The sequence below is a fragment of the Balaenoptera acutorostrata genome, chromosome 19 (assembly GCF_949987535.1).
Source record: "Balaenoptera acutorostrata chromosome 19, mBalAcu1.1, whole genome shotgun sequence".
Classification (NCBI taxonomy): domain Eukaryota; kingdom Metazoa; phylum Chordata; class Mammalia; order Artiodactyla; family Balaenopteridae; genus Balaenoptera; species Balaenoptera acutorostrata.
Window position 1 is genome coordinate 26,965,318 of NC_080082.1, and position 27,382 is coordinate 26,992,699.

General features: G+C 42.0%; 2 protein-coding genes and 1 pseudogene across 2 annotated transcripts; 1 reads left to right on the forward strand and 2 right to left on the reverse strand.

Moving 5' to 3' along the window:
* Nucleotides 1-12,445: 12,445 nt before the first annotated feature.
* On the forward strand, nt 12,446-12,977 carry LOC103009219 (programmed cell death protein 5-like). The gene has a single exon (XM_057534662.1). The coding sequence runs from the start codon at nt 12,479-12,481 to the stop codon at nt 12,854-12,856; it is 378 nt and encodes a 125-aa protein (XP_057390645.1). The 5' UTR covers nt 12,446-12,478; the 3' UTR covers nt 12,857-12,977.
* A 4,117-nt stretch (nt 12,978-17,094) lies between these two features.
* On the reverse strand, nt 17,095-17,838 carry LOC103009510 (small nuclear ribonucleoprotein-associated protein N-like; annotated as a pseudogene).
* Nucleotides 17,839-17,961: 123 nt separating this feature from the next.
* Nucleotides 17,962-20,283, reverse strand: LOC103009611 (SNRPN upstream reading frame protein-like). The gene is made up of 2 exons (XM_057534553.1): nt 20,249-20,283; nt 17,962-18,247 (listed from the first exon to the last, which is right to left on the reverse strand). Exons 1-2 carry the CDS (start codon nt 20,281-20,283, stop codon nt 17,962-17,964), a joined length of 321 nt encoding a protein of 106 aa, XP_057390536.1.
* Between the last annotated feature and the right edge of the window lie 7,099 nt (nt 20,284-27,382).

The following is a 27,382-nucleotide window of genomic DNA, read 5'->3' on the forward strand; positions in this document are numbered from 1 at the left end:
ATCTCACTCTGCTGAGCTTTTCTGATTACAGTATTTCCGATTCATTTTCTAAGTTCTTTATATTAACTACCTGAACTAGCTCATCAGATAATGTGGTAGAGAGAATAATGGCTCCTCAAAGATGTCCACATCCTAATCTCTGAAACCTGTGAATGTAAAAGAACTTTGTAGACATAATTAAGGATCTTGAGGTGAGAATATCATCCTAGATTATCTAGGTGGGCCCAATATAATCACAAGGACTTAAACCAAGCAGGGCCCTGTGGGGCTCCTGGGCACGGAAGCCTTTCTGTTCCCCGTTACTTGACTCCAGCATCCATGACCTTCCCTGAGTTCCAAAGGACAGATTCAAACAGTTGCTAATCCAGGAAGGGAAGGGATGCAAAGACAAGGGATGGGCAGCCAGGAAACAATAGTCCACCTCAAGGGATACACATAACAACTGTCTTTAAATTCTTTAAGAGAGCAACATTCTTCATACCAGAGAAAGATCACCTGAGGCTACATTAAAGGAACCAGAGAAACTCATCAAGAAGATTACCCGAGACCAGATTAGAGGACTGGAGGCCTTGCACACACCCTAATTTTATCAGCAACCCCACCCTTGAACCGTTGCTATAAAACCCCTCATCAAATCCTCCTGGGTTGGGACACATAGTTTTTGGGGGCTGGAGCCCACTGTGTCCCCGTTTGCCTGGCAAAACAATAAAGCTATTCTTTTCTACTTCACCCAATGTCTCCAAGATTTGAGTCAGCACCAGTGCACAGAGGCCAAACTTTCAGCATCAGGATCATTATAAGACTGAGGCAGGAGGGAGGGGGAAAAGAGGTGTTGTTATTCAATGGGTATAGAGTTTCAGTGTTCCAAGAGGAAAAAGTTCTAGAGTTCTGTTGCAAAACAAATGTACATATAGTTAACACTACTGTACACTTAAAAATAGTTAAGATGGTAAATTTTATGTTGTGTGTTTTTTACATAATAAAAAAAAGGGAGTGGGGAGACAGGAGTGTTAAGAGAAGGCAATGTGAGAAGAGGCAGAGGTTGGAGTGATGTGGGGTTAGAAGCCAGGGAATACGGGCAGCCTCTCTAAGTTACAAAGGGCAACGAATGGATTCTCTCCTAGAGCCTCCAAAAGAAACATAGCCCTTCCTACATCTTAACTTTAGCCTTGAAGACTCATTTTGGACTTCTGACCTCCAGAATATAAGATAATAAATTTGTATTGTTTTAAGCTAATAAGTTTGTAGTAATTTGTTGAGGAAGCAATAGGAAACTAATACAGACAATAATTCCTTCCATTTGCCCATTGGTTGACACCACTTTTATATATATTACACAATTTACTTTTATGATTTCCGTTTTTCAGATAAGGAAACTGAGCTGTAGAGCACTGGATACATGTGTCCAAGAACAAATGATGAGTTAAGGCTATAAGGCAAATCTGATTCCTTGTCCTTTCTCTTCAGTGTAGCGGCTGTCTGTGATAACAGGTCCCATTCGCATCAATTTTTGTACTGATACTTCTTTTTATTGCCATGTAACTCTCTCAAGCTATAAAACGGTAGTAAGAGACATCTTGGCTCCTCTTTGTATACCTGTCATGATTTATAGGCTTTAAGGATATGCCCTCATACCCCTTGTTATAGACTGACTGTTCATAGGTTGAAGACCTAACTCCCATTATGATGATTTTAAAAGGTAGGGCCTTTGAGAGAGAATTAGATTTAGATGAAGTCATAAGGATGGGGCCCTCAGGATGGGATCTGTGTCCTTATAAAAAGAGGATGTGACACCAGAGCTCAGCCTTCTTTGATTGGCAACAATCTCCCCAGAGGATGGAGAGGTTCTTCACTGCATGCCTTTATCCTAAGCAGACAAAGGTCAATTGACTGACCACTACACAACTAACTCTGGGTCAACATCTTAAATGACACTTTCCAGACAGAACAAACACAAGATTGGGTTTTTTTCCATACTTCATTTCATCTACTTTTCACAACCATTTGGTGAGGCAGGTACTCCAGGAACGCTGGATTGATTGATCAAGTAATCAATTGATTTTACTATTTTCACTACTTTAAGACAAAATGCTTTTTGAGAACATCAGATTCTTAGCTGCCTTCACATATCTATGGCTTATCCATCAGTATTAGCCACTTTTGTAAGTTTGAGGCCTTACCTGCTTCAGCCTTTATAGTTAAGAGTTGGAGGAATGGAAGGTATGTCTTGCAATTAGATTTTTACATCAGAATGGATTTGATTTTTGACATCAATGAACAAATTCATTTGTCTATCCCTGCACTACAGGACTAGAAATCCATCATAATTATCTGCCAGCTGTTGGTTCACGCCAGTCATGGTTTCTTATTCAAAAATGTTTCCTAACCTCCAGAAAGTCCTCACTGAATTTGTAGTTTGCAGGTATCTAAAAGGTTTGTATTTTTAATGAATTCCTAATGTACTCATTCAAGCAAACAAGGAAATTATAACCATGGAACATTACATTTCAGACATTAATCATAACTGCTTAATAATACCAAACAAGGAGATTTTATTGCAAACTGAGACTTCTTATTTAACTTAAGAGTCAGAATAATTGTCACATTCGCACATAATCTAAATGATACCACACATTCCAAATGCCTACATTAAACAGTTTAGTCATAAAGAAATATTTTGTCAGTTAATTAAATTTAATTGCATGGCATAATCGTTTCACCTATTTCTCTAAAAACAGATATTTTAATAAGAGAACTACAAGGAGGTTATAAAAATCTCACTTTCTCAATTGCTAGTAAAGGTCTCCGCTGAAAGTTGCCAGACAATTACACATTCGGGGGGTTTCTATTTCCTCAATGTATTTGTTATATACTATTAGTCACCAGTGAAGCCCTTCACTAATAGCAATACCCTTCAACAATAACCCCAGAGAATTTAACACTGATTGATGGCAGGTCACCTGGAACTGGTTGGCAGAATTTCCAATTTTCTGTTGGGAAATTGCTTATTTCTCCAAGTCTATTCCCATTTTTACAAGTGGACAGAGAGCTGAGATTATACATTATTATATGTCTAAATATAAAATTGTGATGGATGGTGTCACACATTTAAAAGAGTTAAGCATTTAAGATTTAAAAAGTTTAAAGAAGTTTAAAATGTATTTTTAATCTTTCTCAGAAATTCATGGGCTGATCCATATTGGGGGAAATACTAAGAGACTGCCTAAGGATTGTCATTTATGTGGAGCATTATTATCATAAAATTACCCTTTTAGACTCTCATAGCAGTAGCACCATAACTTTCTTGTAAATACTGTATCTAAAGATCTCAGGCTTATCAAAAGACTGAAGAGATAAATAGGTTCTTTTTGTAACAGTAGTAACATTAAATTTGCCAGAGAAAAGAGGAAAGTAAGCAACCAAAAGTCAAAAGCCACATTAAAAACAGAAGACAAAGTTTGCTATTTACATTAAACTATCGTTTGTTTAAAAACATATACTAGGGGTCAATTTTAAAAGTGTGCATTTAGGATGCTAAAATATCATATATTACAGTAATATTACTGTATACCTTTGCACATAGAAACTCTACCAAATTCTTGAATTAAGCATTATGTCACTGGCTGCCTATATAAAGATATCAGAGGCAACAGGTAACAATCCAATGACAACTTTGAAATTTAGTCAATATGGGTCACTCCGGAGAGACAAACTAGCAAAACCCCCAAAATCTGCAATGCTCAACACAAGTGCTTAATCTATTTGAGGATTAAAAATGCCTTTATTACTTTAGATTTTTTGTACACACACACACACACACCCAAAAACTTGTTAAAAAATAGAAACAGAAAGAACAAAGTTTAAAAATGCATAGAAAATTCAAAGAAGAACAAATTAAACTGATTTCTCTCCACTCAGAAATAATTAACATTAACATTTTGTTTCTTTTTTCATAGGCACATAAAAACACACAAAGATGTTATGTATATGCAGAGAGAGAGAGAGAGAGAGAGAGAGGAAGAGAGAGAATCATACTGGACAGTGAAAAGCCTGGTTTGCAAACTATACCTTTTCTTACACTCTATTATGAACATTTTACCACATTAAAAAATATATATACATATATTTATTTCTAAAAATGCCATTTTAAAGGCTGCATAGAGTTTCATTATATGGCTACCTAATGCACAGGTGAATAACCTACTGATGGACATTTAGCTTGTTTTGTTTATGTTATTTATTTGTTAAAGGATTATTTATGGAATATGTGTTCATTGCTCGTATCTACCTTGTCCCAGATTGGGAATACAAAGCCTCTGTTCTCACAGAGCTTTCATTTCTGGGACTGAGGGATAAAGACAGACAAGAAAAACAATGCACACAAATAAATATAACAGCTGGTGATTAAGTCCTACAATAAAACTATAATAATCATAATAAAGCAGGTTAAGAAGACAAAGAGTGACAAGAAGTAGTAGATGGTCTCTATGATAGGAAGACCTTCGAACAGGGATCTGAATGAGGGTATGGCATTGGCCCAGTGGAAACCTGGGTGACAACCCTTCCAGATTCAGTAAAACAAGAGGTAGAAAAGGGAGTATGCTTGGCATGTTGAAATAATAGAAAGGAGAAAAGCATAAAAAAAACCCAGAAAACTTTTGTGTCTGAATCTTTACACATATCTTCAGAAAATATTCCTAGGAGTATATTTGTAAGGTCAAAAATATGTTAATTTTTTAATCAGAATTTTCTCAATATCTTATGAAAGGAAATTATTTTATTGAAATAGTTCTTTTAAAAACCGTCTATGTTATATCTCATTACTCAGTGAAGTATTAAGAATCTCTAAAAATTAGTACACTCCCAAGAATCTATGTATGTTTCTGTCATTTATACATACAACCAAGCCTATCATTTGACATTATTTAACAGTTGTTGGTGATAAATGTCAGCATGCCATGATTTGCATGACAGCTATTTTGCATATGTTCCCTACCAGACTAGACCCTCACTGCACCACTGTATATGACAGCACTGCACATTCTAGAGATTCTGTAACTGCATGACTGATGTTGTGTAACATTTCCTTTTTTATTTTTACTTTTTTTTTTTTTTTAATAAATTTATTTTATTTTTGGCTGTGTTGGGTCTTCGTTCCTCTGCAAGGGCTTTCTCTAGTTGCGGCGAGCGGGGGCCACTCTTCATCGCGGTGCGCGGGCCTCTCACTATCGCGGCCTCTCTTTTTGGGAGCACAGGCTCCAGACGCGCAGGCTCAGTAGTTGTGGCTCACGGGCCTAGGTGCTCCGCGGCATGTGGGATCTTCCCAGACCAGGGCTCGAACCCATGTCCCCTGCATTGGCAGGCAGACTCCCAACCACTGTGCCACCAGGGAAGCCCAACATTTCCTTTTTTATATTCAATTCACTCCTTAAGTGGTGAGAATGGTGACCATGTAGCGTTTGCCTTTGTCACCTCAGCATCCAGCATAAATGCCTACCATGAGGGAGATGCTCTATAGGTACCTTAGATGAACGAATCAACAAAAACATCCTCCTCTGTAACGGCCTATATGGGAAAAGAAACTAAAAAAGAGTGGATACATGTACATGTATAACTGATTCACTTTGCTGTATACCTGAAACTAACACAACACTGTAAATCAACTATACGCCAATAAAAAAAAAACTTCTGTGATATTATAAGTGAGATAAGGACTAGCTAATAGCCAAAGAATAATAATTAATTAATTTTAAATAATCAATAAGTTGTCAAAATGTATCAACAACCGTCCGCCCCAGGAGGCTCTCTGTGATTTCTAGTGGCTCACTGGTCCCTTAAAGACTGCACATTTGACCCTTGAACAACAGAGGCTTGGGGCACCAACCCTCTTCACACAGTCAAAAATCCCTTATAATTTATAGCTGGCCATCAGTATACGTGGTACCTCTGTATCTCAGGTTCTGCATCTGCAAATTCAACCAGCCAGGGATTGTTTAGTACTGTAGTATTTACTATTGAAAAAAATCCATGGATAAGTGGACCCACGCAGTTCAAACTCAGGCTGTTGAAGGATCAACTGTGTAGTGTCTTAAAAGTCTCTTATCTTAAAATCATTTTAATCCTATGTGCTCATCCCACAGTTCTAAGCATGCCTGATAGAACAGGAAACATAAAATACCTCCCAGCAATTACAAATCATTTGTGTACATATTGTTGAATGCTAATATAGGCCAGGCATTGAATTAGGAGCTAGAGATGATATATTGACATGGTTCATGTGGATGGGAGGAGACACCAGAGCACACAGTTCCAGGAATGTGATACTTCTCCCCCTAGTTTTAGAGAGAGACGGTTTTGCTGTTGTTGTCTGTTTTGCATCCGGTTGGCGGGTAAAAGACCAAAGTTAAATTTACTGTCTCACATAAACACTAAACTGGCCAAGTGAACAGAAGGAGGGCCTGGTCTAACTCCTGCCAACCTCTTCCATTTTCTCTGACACTCCTCACCCTTCACTCACTGACTTATTAAAACTAAGATAAGCCAAGCCCTTTCCAGTCTCAGGACCTTGGAATGGTTATCTTCTGTGTTCATGCTCTGAGCAATCCACTCCTGGCTTTTCAATGTGACTGGTCCCTGGTCCTTAAGGCCCCACCATCAACGCCCCCTTCTCAGAGACACTGACCACCTTACATCAAATGTCACCCCTCCCCAGTACTTGGTTATTTATCCTTCACATAACCTACTTCATTTCCTCCATAATTCTTACAACTAGTGTGATGATTCTGTCACCGGCAAAGCCCATTAACAATTCCCGGGAGATAAAAATAGAAGCTGGGTAATAAAATAAAGTCAAACCATTTTTTTTCCTTTGTGCTCATAGGGTGCCCCATGTAGAGGCCTAGCAGCCGGCACTTCAGACCAGAGCTCCCTGTGCAAAACGGCTATGCCCATCACCTCAGCTCAGCAGAAGTGCTGTGACGACACCTCAATTCAACATGGCAACAGTGGGTCATATGCAGAGATGCACTGCAATCTGGAGCCACGAGCAGCACAGCTGCACCCCACCCATAAGAACTCCACCCCCTCCCCGCTGAAGAGAACCCTGTAAAGCAGCCCTGCCACCAATGGCCTGCCCAGAAGAGTGTGTACTCAAAAGCACAAGCTTGCACCTCTCCCTTCTTTGATCAAAAAATAAAGCTTTCCTTTGCTTCTGAACCAAACTTAGTCTTAGTATTGGCTCCAATAACACCAGGCAGGAGAAAGGGTCAGTAACAAATTTAGGTGACCCAGGTGGGAGGCACTGTGGCCTTTTCCCCTGCACCTATCCACTAGGCTCTGGGCTCACCCTAGCTCCAGTGGGAGGACAGCTGAGGCTTTGGGAGGTTCGTGTGAGGATGACTGACTCTGGTCTTTGAGTTCACTCTGATGGGATAGAACAGCAGGAAGCCTAAGGCCGAATTCAGAGCAACTCTGCCCAGCAGCCTGATACCCAGTTGTGGTGTACACATAGGGTAGCCCCTAGAGTAATCTGGACGGCGCCCCCTTGAGGGGATCACACTGGGGCATCGTTGGTGATCAGAGACTGAAATTCACGTATGTCTGCCTGCTGCCTCTGGCTGGCCTTCCTGAGGTACCAGATGCCCGGGGACGGTGGGGATGAGAGGAAGCCCAGGCAGTCTTGCCTGTGGCCTCACCAGTAGTGCTGTCCCCTTAACCCCAGTACAAGGCAGTAGCGGCCACACCTGGACTTTTTGCCGTCCTTGCCAAGCTCAGGGGTCGACACTATCATCCTCCCTAGTCACTTTCAGTTTGGTAAAGGTAAGTGACCAAGAGGCGAGACCAGGAAGATGTCCAGGTATTGAGGACCGCCTGACAAAACGGAACAAGGTCGCGCAATCTGAGTTCAGGAAAAGGCACTGCAGACGCCCCAGTGAGAAAGGGTCCCAAGGTAGGTACGCAACCGGTGACTTGATCTCTCTTCCAGTCAGTGTTAGTTTCTCTGAAGCGGACTAGGGAGCACTGCGAGCCACTCGCAAGACCAGGAACCCCATTATTGGGAAGCTCTTGAGCTGCTGGCAAGAACAAGAAACACCCACCACTCGACCTCTTCTCCCTCGGCTGGCAAGGCGAAACTTGAGTGATTCTTTATCAACCAAGGTTCCACAGGCTCTCCTCCCGGTCTCAGCACAGAATCCCAGCTGCCCCAACAATCTGGTGAATAACCTACAGGGATCCCTCAGGCCTTTAACTCTCACCCAGTGGGAAGTCTGCAAACTCCTCCTTTTCAGCCAAAAGGAGGAAAGAGAAGACCCCCACCTCAGAGAGCTATGCCACCCCCTAAGGGACCAAGTTGGTCAGGAACTAATGTGGCTAAGCTCCTCTGGCCCAGAGGTTGTCCTGTCTAACCTCCTGTGGGATATCCTGACTGAGGAAGGACTATCTCAAGCATGGGCCATTACAAATTCAAGGGGGACCCCCAGTTATATCAGAGTCCATGCCATTTGGATGCCCCCTATTTGGGCCTTTTTAAGAATCCATTAACAGTTTGGTGCTGGTTCCAAATTTCCCAAACTAGAAATCTTATTTGGGTCAAATCTTGTGACAATTCTGTGCCAACAAATCACTCTAACTGCCCTCTCAGTAGTTGGAAACAAATTCAAGTCAGAACATCTAAGGTACGGGGAACCAAATACCTACCACACCGAAGGATAGCCCAGTAGGGTGCCTCCTGCAGAACTGGCAGTTTTTCAGGTATGACCTCCTGACTCAAAAACATTTAAGCTTCCTATATAATACAGCCTGCCCCAATACCAGCTGGGAGATGGGGAAAGCTGTCCCGTCCATGGGTCTCTAAATTACACTATTTTACAATTGGACCTGCTATGCCAGAGACAAAAGAAATGGGGTGAAACTCCCTATGTCCAGTTTTTTTTGTATGGCCTTATATCAGAACAAAGGCCTTCAAAGGGCATGTGGGCTCTCCGCCCCTGATAAGTCTTTGACCCTCCCCTGAGGACCTCCTTGATCTCTTCCCTAACCCTCCTCCTACTGCTCCCTCCCTGCCCTCTTCCTTCATATGTCCCAATTGGGGCCACAGGCCTGAAGGGTCCCCTCCATGCCAGCCCCCTCCCTCCAGAACCCAGCCCAGCAACTACACAATGAGGGACTAATTACCAGCCAGGGTCCAACACCCCACCAGGAAAAGTACTCCCTTTGAGGCAGGTGCTTGCTGGTGAAGGACGGCTCTCACCCCATCCAGGTTCACATCCCATTTACCACTTTGGATCTGTGTAGCTGGAAAGGTCATAGTAAGGGGTTGAAAGAAGATCCAGAGGGGTTCCGGAATCTGATTAGGGGAACGTTTCAAACCCATGACGCCACCTAGGCTGACATCCAGAGCCTCCTCAATGTACTCTTAATGGGGGAAGAAAAGGCCACAGTCATTTCAAAAGCCTGAGAGGAAGCAGACATAGAGAACAGAAATCATGCAGGTCATGCTATTTTCAGACCAGGGAAGCAAGTGGTCCCAGATAATGAACCCAACTGGGACCACTGAGACCATGGAGAAGCGGATGGAAGACAGAGGCTGACCGGTTGTAAAAATATGATCCTAAAGGGAATCCAGGCAGCAGCAAAGAAACAAATTGGAATAAGGGAAATCAATCAGGAGCCAATGGAAAACCCTTCAGCATTCCTAGAGCGCCTCAGGGAATGTCTCTGCATCTATATGACCACTGACTCTGAGTCATTGGAAGGGAATGCAATCCTGAGGTCATATTTCATTTCCCAAAGTGTCCCTGACCTTAGGCTTAAACTTCAGAAACTAGAAATAGAACCAGATATTCCTACCTCTCACCTGGTCAAGGTTGCCTACTGGGTGTTTAATAACAGTGATACAGAGGAGAAAAAGTCAGAGGATAAAACGGCACGGAGGCAAGCCCACCCACTGGCCGTTGCCCTCCAATGTCAACCGGGCGGCACGGGAATTTGGACTAACTGCCCACGGAGACTCTTAACTCCAGTGAGTGACTCCGAACCCCCACCGAGGGACAGCAAACCGAGGAAACAAGGACCCAATCAGTGTGCCATCTGTAAACAAGAGGGACACTGGAAGGAATGCCCTCGCTGCCCCGGAAGGGGGAAGGAAATGGCAGATCCCAGCCACCACCCTCAAAGGCAGATGGTCTAAGCCAATGAAGAATGATGGGGTCCGGGGGCCTCCTAAGCTGGCACTTCAACTGAGCCCCCCGAGGAGTCCCAGCTGACAGTGGACACAGGGGAAAAGCCTGTTGAATTCTTAATCAACACTGGTGCCACTTACTCAGTTCCGAACACCAGATCAGGCAAACTCAGTCATAAGAGTTGTAAAATTATGGGGGTATCAGGGAAGGCCCAAGAAAAGGCATTCATAGAGCCATTAGAATGTAAATTGGATGAATACACACTCACCTATCCCTTCCTATATGTCCCTGAATGTCCTATAACCCTGCTAGAAAGAAATATCTTACATAAATTGGGGGCTACTATCCACCTAATGGGAGACAAACTAGAGATTGGCATCCCCTAGACAGGGGGCACAAGATGATAATGTTAACAGCTGAGGACAAACCTCCCCATAGAGCAAGTCGACCTCCATGGAGTAAATCCCAAGGTATGAGCCTAGGGATGGGTGGGACAAGCTGTAGGAGCCAGTCCCATGATAGTTCATCAAAAACCAGGACACACACGGCCCAACAGAAAACAGTACCCTCTCCATCAGGAGGCCATCTGGGCATTGCCCCTGTTATACAGGGCCTAATTGACCAGGACCTAATTAGACCATGCTAATGAGCCTGTAATACCACCCATTCTCCCTGTAAAGAAACCCAATGGGGAATGCCAGATGGTGCAGGACCTCAGGGCAGTCAATGAAGCCCCCAAGGATATACCTCCAGTCCTCCCTAACCCCTACACCCTGCTGGCCACTCTATTTTCCCCAAGTCCTGGTATTCTGTATTCGATTTAAAAGATGACTTCTTCTGTATTCCATTAGCCCCAGACTCACAAGAAAGTTTTGCTTTTCAGTGGCAGGACCCAAACACATAAAAAAAACAATACTGCTGGACAGTCCTGCCCCAAAGGTTCAAAAATTTCCCTACCATCTTTGGAGAAACTTTAGCTAAAGACCTGAAAGATCGACATCTGGAGGAGGGAACCTTCCTCCACTATGTAGACAACATTCTGATCGCCAGCCTGATTAAGGAAGGCTCTGAACCATCCTGAACCACCTAGCCAATAAAGGATATGAGGTGTCCAAGAAAAAGGCTCAAATAGCACAAACTAGGGTGACCCACTCAGGCTTCGTTCTCACAGAAGGTCAGAGAAGCCTACCCCAGGAAAGGAAAGAAGCCATTTGCAGCCTCACCTCCTCCTAAAACTAGAAGACAATTTAAGGGTTTCCCGGGAATGGCGAGGTTTTGCCACATCTGGATCCCTAATTATGGTGCATTAGCTAGGACTCTATATGAAAAGTTCAAAGGAAAGGATGATGATCGTTTTGAATGGAATTCAGAATGCGAAGGGGCCTTTCAAGAATTGAAAAAGCAATTACTTCAGGCCCCTGCCCTAGCCCCCCCCCCAGATTTAGTTAAACCCTTTGACCTTTACATTCATGAGAGAAGGAGGATCTCCTTGGGGTATTAGGTCAAAACCTGGGACCCTTACTCGGGCGGTTGCTTATTTCTCTAAACAATTAGGTCAAGCCACAAAGGGATGGCCTCCTTGCCTTCGGGCTGAGGAAGCTACTGCAGCCCTGATAAAAGAGGCTGAAAAGTTAATGTTTGGTCAGCCACTCACTATATGGACTCCACACCAGATTCAGGTTTTAGTAAGTTCTAAGGGAACAGAACGGCTATCCCCTGGAAGGTCAATTCAAGTTCAGACTATGCTTTTAGACAATCCAGTGGCTATCATAATAACCTGTCACGCACTAAATCCTGCCACCCTGATACCCACAGAAATGGGGTCCCTGGAGCATGACTGTATAGAAACCACAGACGCCATCTATTCCAGTTGCCCCAAGCTAGGAAGTGAGCCTCTTCCAAATGCCAAAAAGGAATGGTTCACAGACAGGAGCAGTTTTATGAGAGGGGGAAAAGTCTGGCAGGATACACTGTAACCTCCTAGACCCAAGTCACAGAAGCAAGAAGCCTACCCTCCAGGGACTTCTGTTCAAAAGGCAGAGCTGATAACTCTCACACGAGCCTTAGCGCTCAGGACTGGAAGGATCTTAAATGTTTACACAGATTCCCAGTACGCATATGCCATCCTCCATGCACGTGGGGCTATTTGGAAGGAAAGAGGTATGCTTACTGCGGAGAATAAACAGCTGGAACATGGCTTAAGCATACTGAAGCTCTTCGAAGTAGTACAGCTTCCCAGAGGTCTCTCTGAGTGGACCGGAGCGTGGCCGCGGCTGCTCGCTCCAGACGGCCACACCATGGCGGAGGAGGAGCTTGAGGCGCTGAGGAAGCACAGGCTGGCCGAGCTGCAGGCGAAGCACGGGGACCCTGGCGATGCAGCACAACAGGAAGCAAAGCAAAGGGAAGCAGAAATGAGAAACAGTATCTTAGCCCAAGCTCTGGATCAGTCAGCCCGGGCCCGATTAAGTAACTTAGCACTTGTAAAGCCTGAGAAAACTAAAGCAGTAGAGAATTACCTTATACAGATGGCACGGTATGGACAACTAAATGGGAAGGTATCAGAACAAGGTTTAACAGAAATCCTCGAAAAGGTAAGCCAACAAACAGAAAAGAAAACAACAGTTAAATTCAACAGAAAAAAAGAAATGGACTCTGATGAAGATGACGATTATTGAATTTAAGATGTCTAGAGACTGGGACTTATTGGAGCAATTCTAGGGCAGATAATACTTGGCAGAAGTTAAGATCTTGATGGGATGTTTACTTTGTTTATTGTCTATATGCCTTTTAAAAATAAACTTGTTATGCAAAATTAAAAATTAAAAAAATAGTAGTACAGCTTCCAAAAAAGGTGGTAGTGACTCATCGTAGGGGTCGCCAAAAGGGGGATGCAGAGGGAAACAACAAGGCAGATGCGATTGCCAAAAGGGTGGCCAGAGAAGAGGAACTTGGCAACTACCCCTCATACCTCGAAGGCCAGATCCATCCAATTATTCCCCAATCTGCATAAAGGAAGAAATAGACAAAGTGCAAAAACGGGGCTTCATTAGAGATCTAGGAGGCCATGGGTGGCTAGTTAATGAACATGAGCCATACTTCTTTCCCCAACTGCAGCTTGTCAAGCCATCAGGGAGGCTCATCAAGAAACTTACTATGGGAGGGAAGCCCTATATAATTGGTTAGTTGTGGTTATGGTAACTCCTGGCATGAAAAGTATAATCAGTCAGATAGTTGAGACATGCTGCTCTTGCTAATATGTCGGCCATGTACCTTGAAGTGACTGGTGTCCTTGTCACCCATGCCATGCGGCCCAGCCCCTGGGTGCAGAAACTGCTTTTAACCATAGAAGCTAGCTGTGTTCTACCAACAGGATGCCACTAAAGGCGCACAACAAAACCAGACCAAACTGGCTAGATCCAAGATAGCAGGCAAAGTGAACTAAAGGTCACCGCTTTTCTTCCCCTCATTTATCTCTGTTTCCATACCAACTCCTGAGAGCTGAACACCACTTGCCCAGATTCATTTCTGTGTTTGTTTCAAAAGTACCTGGTGTTCGGCAGAGATGTTTTGCAGCTGTACTTTGAGAGGTATATGTTTTGAGAGATATACAGTGGTCAACCGCCCCAAACCGGCTCTGAATTGACCACAGGAACGCACCTGCGCAGATGAAATCTGGAGGTGTCTGAAAGTTACCTTTACTTCATTACCACACTAAGATCTCCACCCAAAGGGGCATTTGTACTCTGCTAGACACAGTTTGTGCATGTGCAAGAGGGCTTTGCGTGTGCAAGAGGGCCTGAGGGACTGCGCATGCCCTGGCTGTTCCTGGAAATCGCCGTCCTTTTCCCCAGTTTCTGATGACGCACTTGCCTCTCACCCCTTAAAAGTCCCCCACTTTCCTCCTTTCAGGAAGAAGGTGCCTTTAGAGCATGAGTTACCCTTCTCCATTCCCTGGCCATTGAATAAAAGCCGGTCTTGCTTGCGCCAAACTCAGTTTCATTATTGGCAGCACGAACCTGAGGGGGAAAGAACACCCTGACCGAGCCAGGGGGTCTTCGGTTCACCTAGGACCTCAAGAGGGGGGCCTCACGTCTAATTCGGTAACATCCTCTGTCTCCAAAAGGTTAAATTGACTCACTCAGGGATACGAACAGTTAGGGCCAAAGCCTGGTGACATACATAGCTAAAGGTAGCTAGGGAGTTCTGCTCCTCTACCCCCGGTTATGACGACGCCCGAAATCAGTAGGCAATACTTACAGAAAATGAACCTGCACCCTTCCGCGCCCCTTGAGAATGAAGAGCAGAACAAAAGACAGAGGAGGGATTTGCCACCGGTAAAGCCCATTAACAATTCCCAGGAAATAAAAATAGAAGCTGCGTAATAATGTCTAACCTTTTTTTTTTTCTTTTGTGCTTATTCTAGTTGCACCTGCCCATAGGCTGCCACACGCAGAGGCCCTGTACCCAGCCCTTTGGACCAGAGTTCCTAGTGCAACACAGCTGCGCCCGACACCTCGGCTCCACGGCCCCGTGCAGACGCGCGACGCACAACACTGCGATTCAAGATGGTGGCGGCGGGCCCGTGTGCGGAGACGCTGTGCGTGACACCGTGACCTGGAGCGTGAGCAACACGCCTGCGCCAGACCCGCGAGAACTCGGCCCCGCTCCCCGCTAGGAGAACTCTAGCAGTCCTGCCCACGGCCTGCCGGGGAGAGTGCGAGCTCGCACCTCTCCCTTTTTTGATCAAAGAATAAAACTTTCCTTTGCTTCTGAACCGAACTCAGTATATCATTCTATTTGGCTCCAACGACACTGGGCTGCAGGACCCTGTTGGCGCCGAATCGAAAGGGTTGTTAACATTTTTGTTGATCAGTTTCTTGTTTACTTGTTGTCAGGTTCCCCCACTAGAATGTGAGCTCCAGTTACCACGTCTCTCCTGCTCAATTCAGTGCCCCAAACCGCACCTGCCCGATACGGGCACTCAGTAAATGTGAGAATAAAGATAAAACTAAAGGAATGAGAGAATGCATGAGCAGACTTTGATTACAGATATCCCACGACAGACTAGTCTCCAAGGGTGACCTACAGCATGTAACTCGAACTACATTCCATAGAAAGAAGCATGCCCTGGGAATTCCCTGCTGGTCCAGTGGTTAGGACTCCACACTTTCACTACCGAGGGCCGGTCGGGGAACTAAGATCCCGCAAGTCGAGCAGTGGCAAAAAAAAAAAAAAAAAAAAAAGCATGCCCCGAAGAAGTTCTTAATCCCTGATCTAGAGTCTAGAGTTATCACATATTTGAGCACACACTCAGCCTACTAAAATGATACAGAATATGTGATGATATGCTTTTAATCTTTTATGCAAAGTTAAATATAGGATAATATACACAACCATTTTCGTTTCGAAACATCATAATTCATCATTCTAATCAGGGCAGGTATGCACCAAGCTCTGCTGGCAATGTGTTTCCAATTTCTTTATCCACCTCTCCTTTGCTGTACCGCCATCCACTTGCTAACTACACGGTCCTCAGTATCATATTTAGGAGTTTAATTCTGGTAAGAAGTGGATGTTCCCTTTTTCTTTGGCAATTATGGCCAAGTTGCTGGTGCTCTGAGTAACTATCAGCATTGTAATTAGTCACGTAGATGTCTATTTTATTCAACGTATTCATTATCATTTGAAATTATTTATTTTGTCTCTCCAGTAACATGTCAGCTGCATGACAACAGAAATCTTGTCATAATTGTTCTCCTTATATCCCTCTCGCCACCCCATCCCCAGTGCATAAAACACTACTAAACTCAACACTGGCACTTAATAAATTTTTGGATGAAAGTACAAATGATTGAATAAATGAATGAACCAGTGAACTGTGTCTCACTGTTAGCTATGGATTTCACGTGTAAGATGTCTTTCTATTCTTGTCTGTTTCATCAGCTTTAGCTGTACTGAGTTACCCATGTAAACACAGGCAGAATATAGAAACCTAGCTTCAGTCAATGGTCATTATTTCTAGAAAAAAATCCAAACTGAATGATGTTAATTTTGTGTCCCATGTTCCTCATATGCAAACTTAGTGAAGCAGATGCTGTCATTGCTCTGACACCATCTGCAGCTCCTTATGTACCAAGGACTGCTTCTCTTCCTGATGATGTTTTGGAATATGATAACATGACAGTGCCTAGGAATTAATGCCTCAGAAGCAATCCTCAACTAACGAAGGGTAGGAGCTGGCGGATAAAATCTAACGCTTCCCTGTCCTTCAGTGGAACAATGCTGAGGCATATTCTATGCAGCATTTCCAGTGGCATTTGGAGCCCTGGTTGCCCACGGCAGACACCACTAATTAACAGAACTTATTTGGTTTTCCTCCCTTCCTTGACTGACTTCTCCACTCTCTCATAGAAGACAGAGTACCTGATATCATTGCCCTGGGATTGAATCCAAATCCTTGTCCCCAGGTCTCCTTTTGGGATGATACGAGGTAAGACATTGGGGAATAATGTAAGTATCCATCACATAAAGTTGTTGAAAGGATTCATTGAGTTAATACAAGTAAAGTGATTAGAAGAGTGCCTGGGATGTAGTCTATGGTTCATAAATGTTACTTATGAGTTGTTATCTAGTACTATTTGTCTCCTCTGACCTACTTCCCCTTAATTTTGCCAATATTGGTTCTCTATTTGGGTCCACACCTTTCCTCTTGATAGTTGTCTCAATCCCCAATCAATCTCTGAAATTTCTGGATGAAGCTCACCTACCTCCTTTTGAACCCACTTTTCTTTATTGCTCTATGCATTTATCAGCTAATATTAATGCAGCAGAGGGGACAAAAGCTCACAAACACTACACACATTCCACAAGATGCACTGCAGGAAAAAAGTGACTAGGAAGGATCAATAGTATCCTAGGGTCTTGGTGGCCACATTCATGGTGGAGGTGGACCTCTTATTCCTGGTGGAGGCGGTCTCATTCCTGGAGCGGGCATGCCTATTGGAGTCCCTCAAGTAGGGGAAGCCTAATTGGTGGGCCCATGGGTGGTCCCATACCAGGTGCAGGAGTGGGGGCAGACCCCTGTCCTGGTGGATACTGAGTTGGGGCTGCAGTGCTGGCAGTAGCAGCACCTGTAGCAGCTGCTACAATGCCTCTTCCCTGTAGGGTCATTACCTGTTGGGATGCCACCCCCAACCTCTCGGGCAGGGCCTGCTAATCTAGCAGGAGCCTGGGGAATTGGAACACCTCTGCCAGCTGCTCTGCCAACCGCAGGGCCTCCTCCAGCTTCAGCAAGTGATATCCGAGCAATGCCAGTATCTTTGGGGGGTGGTCCCTCCACAGTCATGGAAACCAAGTTCTCCTGGCACAGCAACACCAGATCCAAAGCCTGCTTTTCTTCACTCTCTGGCTGCTTCGAATTCTTTGGCTTGATCTTCCTGAACTCATCACAATCACAGAGCATCAAGTTCATATGCTTGTCAAAAGCCTTAAAGGTGCCAGTGAAGATCCAATCATCGTGCAGGACACATCTCATCCTATAGTCAATGTGCTGCAGCATCTTGCTGCTCTTTCCCACAGTCATGATTGCTGCTCCACCAAATCCAACGTCCACAGGAAAGTTTCGGGATCCTTAAGACCTAAGGGAAGGCTACAGATTAAGGTATGTCGAAGGTTCTCCACCAAACAATGCAAGCTGGGGCAGAAACTTCAAACAGTAGAGCCTGTTTTTATTTTGTTTGTTTTCTCTTGAAATCAGCTACCTGGGTGTTCCAATACTGCTTTAACCACCTCTTGGTATCTCAGCTAAGAATGCCTGTCTCAGTTCCGCATGGAAATCCACCACAGGGACTGGCTGCTGCTGCTGAGATCGCCTCGGGTACAGGTGACACTCCTGGTTGCTCAGTGAGGCTATCCTTCTATGTTTGACTTGGACTTCTACCTCTGGTACGTGCTGTTCCGCAGTCCACCTCAGGTGTAAATGGTCACTGGCCCCGCTCCATCGCACTGCTGGCCTCAGAACAGAACAGGTCAGGCATCTCCAGCGGCCGCCCCACTCTGCGCTGCTCCTGCCATGGCAGCACCATCCAATCACTCCGGCTCAGGCTGCACATGTGTGGCGACCCCCCTGAACCCACTTTTGATAGCTGCCTTTCAACTTGCCTTTCTCTAGGACATCCCCAACAGCTTCAGAGGTAGGAACGTGAAACTCGACAGATCTGATTTAAAAGACTTAACATCACTGCTGAGAAATAGCTGAGGAGACACAGGTTTTCCTGTTTGGCCATTTTCCCCCTGGAGAAATATATTGCTAAGGCAACTGCTAGGTGAGCATTTAAGAACAATTATAGTAGATGCAACTGACCAAGTATGTTGCTGGAAAGCTCATTCTCCTTTCTTACTGGTGTCAGTGCTCTGAAGTTCTTGAGTTAATTTTCAGCTAAGTTTTATTCTAGAACAATTCCAGAATGTCTGACTTTACAAAGCAGCTGTGTCAATTCCCTTAATGTGTTATGAGCTATGACTTCGCTATATAAAAACCCTTAGAATACAGTCAGGTAGTCACCTTTTTGATATTCATTTTTATCCTTTCTCCCAATGATTAAAGGCTATGAAATACTGTGAATATGCAATAAATACATCTTAATGGATTGGTATTAAAATTATAAAACAGTAAATTTTCTTTTGCATGTGGATATCTCTGCAACAACCAGATAATCTCTATTTAAACTAGCTGCCCCAAGAACCCTCCTACACTGTTGGTGGGAATGTATGTTGGTGTAGCTACTACAGAAAACAGTATGGAGGTTCCTCAGAAAACTAAAAGTAGAACTACCATATGATCCAGCAATCCCACTCCTGGGCATATACCCGGACAAAACTCTAATTCAAAAAGATACATGCAACCCTATGTTTATAGCAGCACTATTCCCAATAGCCAAAACATGGAAACAACCTACGTGTCCATCGACAGATGAATGGGGATAAAGAAGATGTGGTGTATATATATATACAATGGAATAAGACTCAGCCATAAAAAAATAAGGAAATAATGCCATTTGCAGCAACATGGATGCAACTAGAAACTATCATGCTAAGTGAAGCAAGTCAGAAAGACAAATAACATGTGATATCACTTATATGCGGAATGTAAAATATGGCAAAAATGAACCTATCTACAAAACAGAAACAGAGTCACAGGCGTAGAGAACAGATTTGTGGTTGCCAAGGGGGAGGGGGAGAGGGAGAGGGATGGACTGGGAGTTCGGGGTTAGTAGATGCAAACTATTACATTCAGAATGGATAAACAACAAGGTCCTACTGTATAGCACAGGAAACTATATCTAATCTCCTGGGATAAAGGATAATGGAAAAGAATATAAAAAAAGAATGTATATATGTGTATAACTGAGTCACTTCACTGTACAGCAGAAATTAGCACAACATGGTATATCAACTTACTTAAAAAATTAAAAATATTCTATCAAACATTTAGAGAAGAGCTAACACCTATCCTTATCAAACTCTTCCAAAATATAGCAGAGGGAGGAACACTCCCAAACTCATTCTACGAGGCCACCATGAGAGTGGCATGGACATATATACACTACCAAATGTAAAATAGATAGCTAGTGGGAAGCAGCCGCATAGCACAGGGAGATCAGCTCGGTGCTTTGTGTCCACCTAGAGGGGTGGGATAGGGAGGGTGGGAGGGAGATGCAAGAGGAAGGAGATATGGGGATATATGTATATGTATAGCTGATTCACTCTGTTATAAAGCAGAAACTAACACACCACTGTAAAGCAATTATACTCCAATAAAGATGTTTAAAAAAATTAAAAATAAAATAAAAATAAAAAATAAACTCGCTGCCCCCACATTTATAATCAAAGTTATAGATATTAAAATACCTTTGTGATGAATTAGTCTGACATAATTGTGATATATATAATGAGGATGACTTCTCTTTATCAGTTATTTTAAAATGCGGTGAAATATACATAAGATAAAATTTACCGTCTTAACCATTTGGAGGTTAATACAGTTCAGTAGTGTTAAGTACACTCACATTTTGGTACAACCAATCTCAAAAATTCTTTTCATCTTGCAAAACTGAAATGCTACACCCATTAAACAACTCATTTCCCCTTCCCCTGAGTCACTGGCAACTAACCTCCTTTCTCTATGAATTTTTTTACTCTAGGTACTTCATATAAATGGAATCACACAGCACTTGCCTTTTTGCATCTGTCTTATTTCACTTAGCAGAATGTCCTCAAGGTTCATCCGTGTTGTAGCAAGCATTAGAATTCCCCTCCTTTTTAAGGCTGAATAATACTCCATTGTATGTACACACCATATTTTGTTTATCCATTCATCCATCGATGGACACCTGTATTGTGCCAACTTTTTGGCAATTATGTATAACGCTGCTATGAACACAGTTGTGCAAACACCTCTTTGAGACCCTGCTTTCAGTACTGTTAGGTATGGGAACAGTGGGAAGTGGGATTGCTGAATCATATAGTAATTACATTCTTAATTTGGGGGGAACTGTTATACTGTTTTCCATGGCAGCTGCACCATTTTATATTCCCACAAACAGTGCACAAGGACCACAATTTCTCTACAAGGTGACTCCATTTTTTCAACTATCTCTGAATGTTACCACATCTTGGTCTCCATTTTCTTTTAGCCTTTCTTATAAATTGTAAAGATTCTAGTTACATACTCTTATTTACCTTTGAACAATTTTTTAAAACTAATATTCACTGAGTGCCTACTTTTGATCTTGGGGATTTTTTTTTTTATTGAGTAAGCACTAGCCCCTAAGCTCTAGAACCTCTCTGACTACTATAATACGTATAAAAATACTTGAAAATTACAATGTGATATGAAATTGTCTCATATACATATGTAAAAAAATACTGTAACAATGTCAGTTGACATTTCAAAGAGAATACAGCATTGTGGGTTTTTTTTTTTAACATCTTTATTGGAGTATAATTGCTTTACAATGGTGTGTTAGTTCTTGCTGTATAACAAAGTGAATCAGCTATACATATACATATATCCCCATATCTCCTCCCTCTTGCATCTCCCTCCCACCCTCCCTATCCCACCCCTCTAGGTGATCACAAAGCACTGAGCTGATCTCCCTGTGCTATGTGGCTGCTTCCCACTAGCTATCTATTTTACATTTGGTAGTGTATATATGTCAGTGCCACTCTCTCACGTCGTCTCAGCTTACCCTTCCCCCTCCCCTTCCCCCTCCCCGTGTCCTCAAGTCCATTCTCTACATCTGGGTCTTTATTCCTGTCCTGCCCCTAGGTTCTTCAGAACCATTTTTTTTTTAGATTCCATATATATGTGGAATGAATGAAAAGAATGAAATTAGAACACTCCCTAACACCATACACACAAATAAACTCAAAATGGATTAAAGACCTAAATGTAAGGTCAGACACTATAAACCTCTTAGAGGAAAACATAGGCAGAACATTCTATGACATAAATCACAGCAAGATCCTTTTTCACCCACCTCCTAGAAAAATGGAAATAAAAACAAAAATAAACAAATGAAACCTAATGAAACCTAATGAAACTTAAAAGCTTTTGCACAGCAAAGGAAACCATAAACAAGACGAAAAGACAACCCTCAGAATGGGAGAAAATATTTGCAAATGAAGCAACCAACAGAGGATTAATCTTCAAAATATACAAGCAGCTCATGCAGCTCAATATCAAAAAAACAAACAACCCAATCCAAAAATGGGCAGAAGACCTAAATAGACATTTTGATCTAGACTGCTGAGAAGGAGTTTCAAGTTGAAAATAAAGTGTAAGGGAAAAGTGCATTATAAACTGGCAATAACAAATATACAAAGGCAGATGGGTTTGAGAGACTGGGACCAGTTTGGTCCCCAAACGTATTAAATGTCATGCAAAATTCTTGTTTATGTTTGTATCAATGCATATAATTAAAATTTCATTCATGAAAGTATAAAATGGAATGGAGATAGAGTCCATCCCCCAGATTAGCTGCCTTTTGTAATCAAGCCCAACCCAGACCCAGGCATACAAAGCTTAACTTTGTTATTAGACCACTGTGATTTAGCCAGTCATCGGATTGTGACAGGGGCAGAAGGTAGATGCCCCACGGTCAATCGGATATGGAGTGTTTAAAAAAACCTATGAACCATGTCTCCATTAATTTGATCATGTCATAGAACCACTGTAACCGTAAGTAAGGGTCTCTCTGTATGGGGCACCATGATAGACATTCCTTTAAGAGAGTCCTCATCATCCTTGCATGATTAAAATCAAAGTCATAGAAAACTGATACAGACAGATTCCAAGAACATCTGAATACAAAGTTCCATCAAATTACATTTATTTATTTTACTTATTTTTGGCTGAGTCAGGTCTTAGTTGCGGCACGTGGGATCTTTGTTGAGGCATGTGGGATTTTCATCGTGGTGCACCGGCTTCTCTCTAGTTGTGGCGTGCGGGTTTTCTCTTCTCTAGTCGTGGCGCGCAGGTTCCAGGGTGCGTGGGCTCTGTAGTTTATGGCACGTGGGCTCTAGTTGACGTGCATGAGCTCAGCAGTTGTGGCACGGGGCTCAGCTGTCCTGCAGCATGTGGGATCTTAGTTCCCTAACCAGGGATCAACCCCACGTCCCCTGCATTGCAAGGCAGATTCTTTACCACTGGACCACCATCAAATTATAAACCCACACAAATGTATATGTCATATATATATATATATAAATATATATATATGACAGGTATACTTACATATATAAATATATGGGGTATATATATATACACATATATACACTTTAAAAATATTACTGAGATTTTATATATATATATATATATATATATATATATATATATATATATATATATAAAGCTACTTAGGATATATATATATATAAAGAAAGAATGCATACCATAGAATAGAGGATAAGTAGGTGTCATTGGCAGGTATGTATATTAATATAGTGGATCAGTGGATCTTTGGGGAAAAGTCACTACTTCTTGCATTTATCAGGAAAGTTCACTCAAGGATGTTTTGGGAAAGTTCAATTTTTAAAGATGATCTACACTTTGCACATAAAGAGCTAACCATTAAGGTAGTAAATCATAGATCACAGTTAGTTAACGTTACCTAGATAGCAGAAAAAGGCATTATTCATATGTAAAAAGTAAAAAATTTACTACCAAAGTAATGTTATCAGGTGTCTCATTATTTTTTACTCATGGAAAGAAAGTATGATACACAAATCTTTCATTAATATTTGGGTGCATATAAGCTAACCTTTTTTCTCTATCCCCAGAGCCAACATTTGTGTAATTATTTGATATATATAATTTTTTTATCAAAAGCATTGGTGCACATCAGTGAGAACTTTCAACCACCTTGAAAATGACTTTTAGAATATTTCATTAGCAGACTGTCTTTCAGAGCCTGAGTTGACATTCATGTTTCTTCATACTAGTCTTTCATCCATAAAACCCTTTGTTCTGCTGAACAGTTTTCAGACAATGTAGGCAATCAAAAAAAAAAAAAAGAAAGAAAGAAAAGAAAAAGAAAGAAAAGAAAGCATCCATTCCAGCATTTGATCAGTCTTATTCAAATCCCATCTATTAATAATCTTTTTAAATCTTTCTAAGAATTTTATTTCCCTTCTTTCAGTATCATATTATTTCAAAAAAAACACAAAAAAACCCTCCCCAAGCTTAAGGAAATGGGAGCTTGATATTTCATAGGAGTGAGGCACAATTCATGGTTATATTTTATCCATTTTTATCACTTTCAATAAAGTATATGGGAAAATAACAGCTGTGTTCATTTCAAAGATTTATTTTTAATTACAGAAGATTGAATTTGCAGCACTCAAACAATTGGGGAAAAAACACACAATTACTTAAGTAGCATTATATACACCAAAAAAATAATATGTTCAAAATGAAATAATCCAAACAGTCAAGTAGATATTTTTCAGTATTTTAATAACAATCAAATGTTAAGTGATTATTTTGAGGAGCAATGTATTTATAACACATCGTATAAAGTGGGTGTGTTTTGGAACCACAAAGACTCAGGACTATGTACAACATGGAAATCCACTGTGTCTAGTCTCCACAAGGCAAGAATCATGTTGACTCTCTCAACCCTTCCAATATTTATGTGCAAAATGTGTATCATTTCAGCTGATCTATTTTGGAAGCTTAAAAATGGAGCTATTCCTAAACAAGTAAAATGTTAATGTATCTTGGCATGTGAAAGTACATAACCTGTGAAATATGCACATTTCAGAAGCAGAAAATTCTGCTTTTCCTGCACAACTATGCCTATTAATCCTACTATGGTAATTTAAACAGCCACTTGGAGAGTTTAGTCTTAAGGGTTAAAAACAAACCACTAAAATCTGAGAAACACCAAGTTCAACTTGATTTACTATCTTTTATATATTACGCTTCTGCCTGTCGTATAAAGGCCCCAGGGGCCAGACTGAAATTTGCCAGATTCCTTTTCATAATAGAGATTTTAATTTCATCTTTTGTTCTAGAACTTAGAATTTCCAAGTTTCATTATGTTTTAATATTTTGTCGTTCAGGCTAGTTTGCTTTCATCATACTTTGTGATATTATGGTTTGTGAACAAAATAAAAAGTAGAATTTGGTTTCAAATTGTGTAGCTTAGAACAGAGAAATGGAAATTGTCAAAAAATTAAAGGGTTAGAAGAAGCAAGATTCTTTCTATACTTCTCTTTCCAAAAATATTACTAAGAATTTTTAAATATGTCAAAATACCTCTTAAACAAGAGAACCATATCTAAAATAGTCATAGAGTACTTAAAGCAACTTTCTACCCCCTTCAGCCAATTAGACAGGAAATATTTCTCAGTCAGTCTTAGAAACCAGACACTGTAATATCAGGTTGAAAATGGAACCAGTTAAGATGGGAGAAAAACTACTTTCTACAAAAGCCTTCCAAAGAAGCTTCATGGAGAGAAAGAGTTTAGCAATACACTTAAATTCACATGAGAGATGTTCCAGCATTTGTACAAAGCTGATATGACTTGTCAAATAAGAATCAAACTTTCTCTGGACAGGAGGAGTTAAAACTCTTTTAAGGAAAACTACTTATGGGAGGAACAAAAGGAGTGATGAAAGTGAGATGTATAGCATATGCTGAAGAGGGAGGGGGCTATACTGAAGAGCCAAATAGCTTTTTTAGCTATTCTAAATGTAACTGATTGTGTTCATGCATCAGATTATGCCTTTGGGATGTTTTTAGGGTTTTGGACATTTGAACATTTTTGTATTCAATAATTTTCACTGAGCATCTGCTATGTTTCAAACACTTCACTAGGCACCGAGGTTATCAGATGATGGTTACACTTAAAATTTTGCAACTTTACAATGGTGAGAAAGCAATACACATACAGTAGAAACCATACTTGGAATTTTGAATTTTGACCTTTTCCCGGGCTAGCAATATGCAGTACAATACTCTCCTGATGCTGGGCAGTGGCAGCGAGCCGCAGCTCCCTACTTTGTCAGCCATGTGATCACGAGGGTAAACAACAAATAACACAACCATCATGTACCCAGACAACCATTCTGTTTTTCACTTGCAGAACAGTATTCAATAAATTATATAAGCTAACCAACACTTTATTGTAAGATAGGATTTGTGTTAGACAATTTTGCCCAATTTCGGGCTAATGTAAGTGTTCTGAGCACGTTTAAGGTAGGTTAGGCTAAGCTATGATGTTTGGTAGGTTAGGTGTATTAAATGCATTTTTGGCTAAATGATGGGTTTATCGGGACATAACCCCACTGTAAGTCAAGGAAGATCTGTAATGACATTTAAAGCAGAATCTCCAGTGGGGGAGACAGCGTGTTACAGAGCTCACGTGCATATACAAGTTTCAATGAACATGCAGTAAGGAGGACATACATACATCTCCTTACAGATTGGTCCTAAGATATGTCTCTTTTATTGATCTGGCCTTTATTGTTCTCACAGTTTTGGAAAATTACAGGGAGATCTTGCAAGGTACTGTTTTGAGTCTGTGACTTTATATATGAATAAGGGTCTGCCATCTTAACTCACATCTGCCACCCATTACCCAAAATTTATTTCCAGTCATTCCCTAAACGCTCTCCCTTAACAGTAGTCCCTCCTCTTCACTTCTGTTCCATCCTTGATCTACTCTCCACAATCTACCTTCTGCCCCAATACTGCCCTGACCCCAATAAGGGGTCAAAACCTCTTGTGATGAATTCCAATAGATATTTCTCAGTCTGTGCTGTGTGTATTTCGTTTGCCCCTTTTAGATCCACTCCCATCTCTCCTCCAACCTGCTCTACCCCAGAGGCTGACCTATATGGACTATGTTCATTGACTGCCTTGCTTCTGATTGGGGTTGGCCGATGGAGAGCACAGGCAAGAGCAGCACGGGGAGGAGTCAAGAGAGGGTCAGGGTAACTACCCTCCAGCACCTCCCTGCAAAGCCCCTCCATCACAACTTAGAGCTCCTTCAGCGGCAGTCTCCCACAAAGCTCTCTCATGCCAGGTTCCGAGAGTTGCTCCCTCCTCCTGCCCCGTTAGGCTGAGAAGCAGTCATGGCATCACCCTTTACCAGCCCTGCTGAAAGGCACTGTCGCTTGGAGTTTCCCTGCATCTTTCCCACACCTTGGTAAACGATCTCTTATTAAGCTCTCCTAAACTACCCAAGTTGAGAGTGCAATCTGTTTCCTGCTGGCAATCTGACAAACTACAGTCCTTATCTTACTTTCCTGCTCTCCAACATTTGATGCCAATGTCCACTCTCTTCTTATCTCTGACTCTACCTGCTTAGTCTCCTTAATGAGTCTGTCTTAGTGTGGTCAAGAAAAAGTGACAACATTAATCTTCAACAGCCCTCCCCCATTAACATACACTCTGAGTAAAAACAATGTGCTTTGATGGAAACACAGCTTCAAGACAAGTTCCCTATGCGGTGCCCTTACTGTCACTGAGACACACACACACACAATCCAAATTAGTTTTGTGAAATAAAATTCATGTTTATGGCAAGACACGAAAAATTTAAGCATAAAAATTCTCTGCCCTTTGGCCTCTCCTCTCTTCCCACTGTGTACTGTGTATCCACATTATGCACCGACCAGACCTCCTCCATCA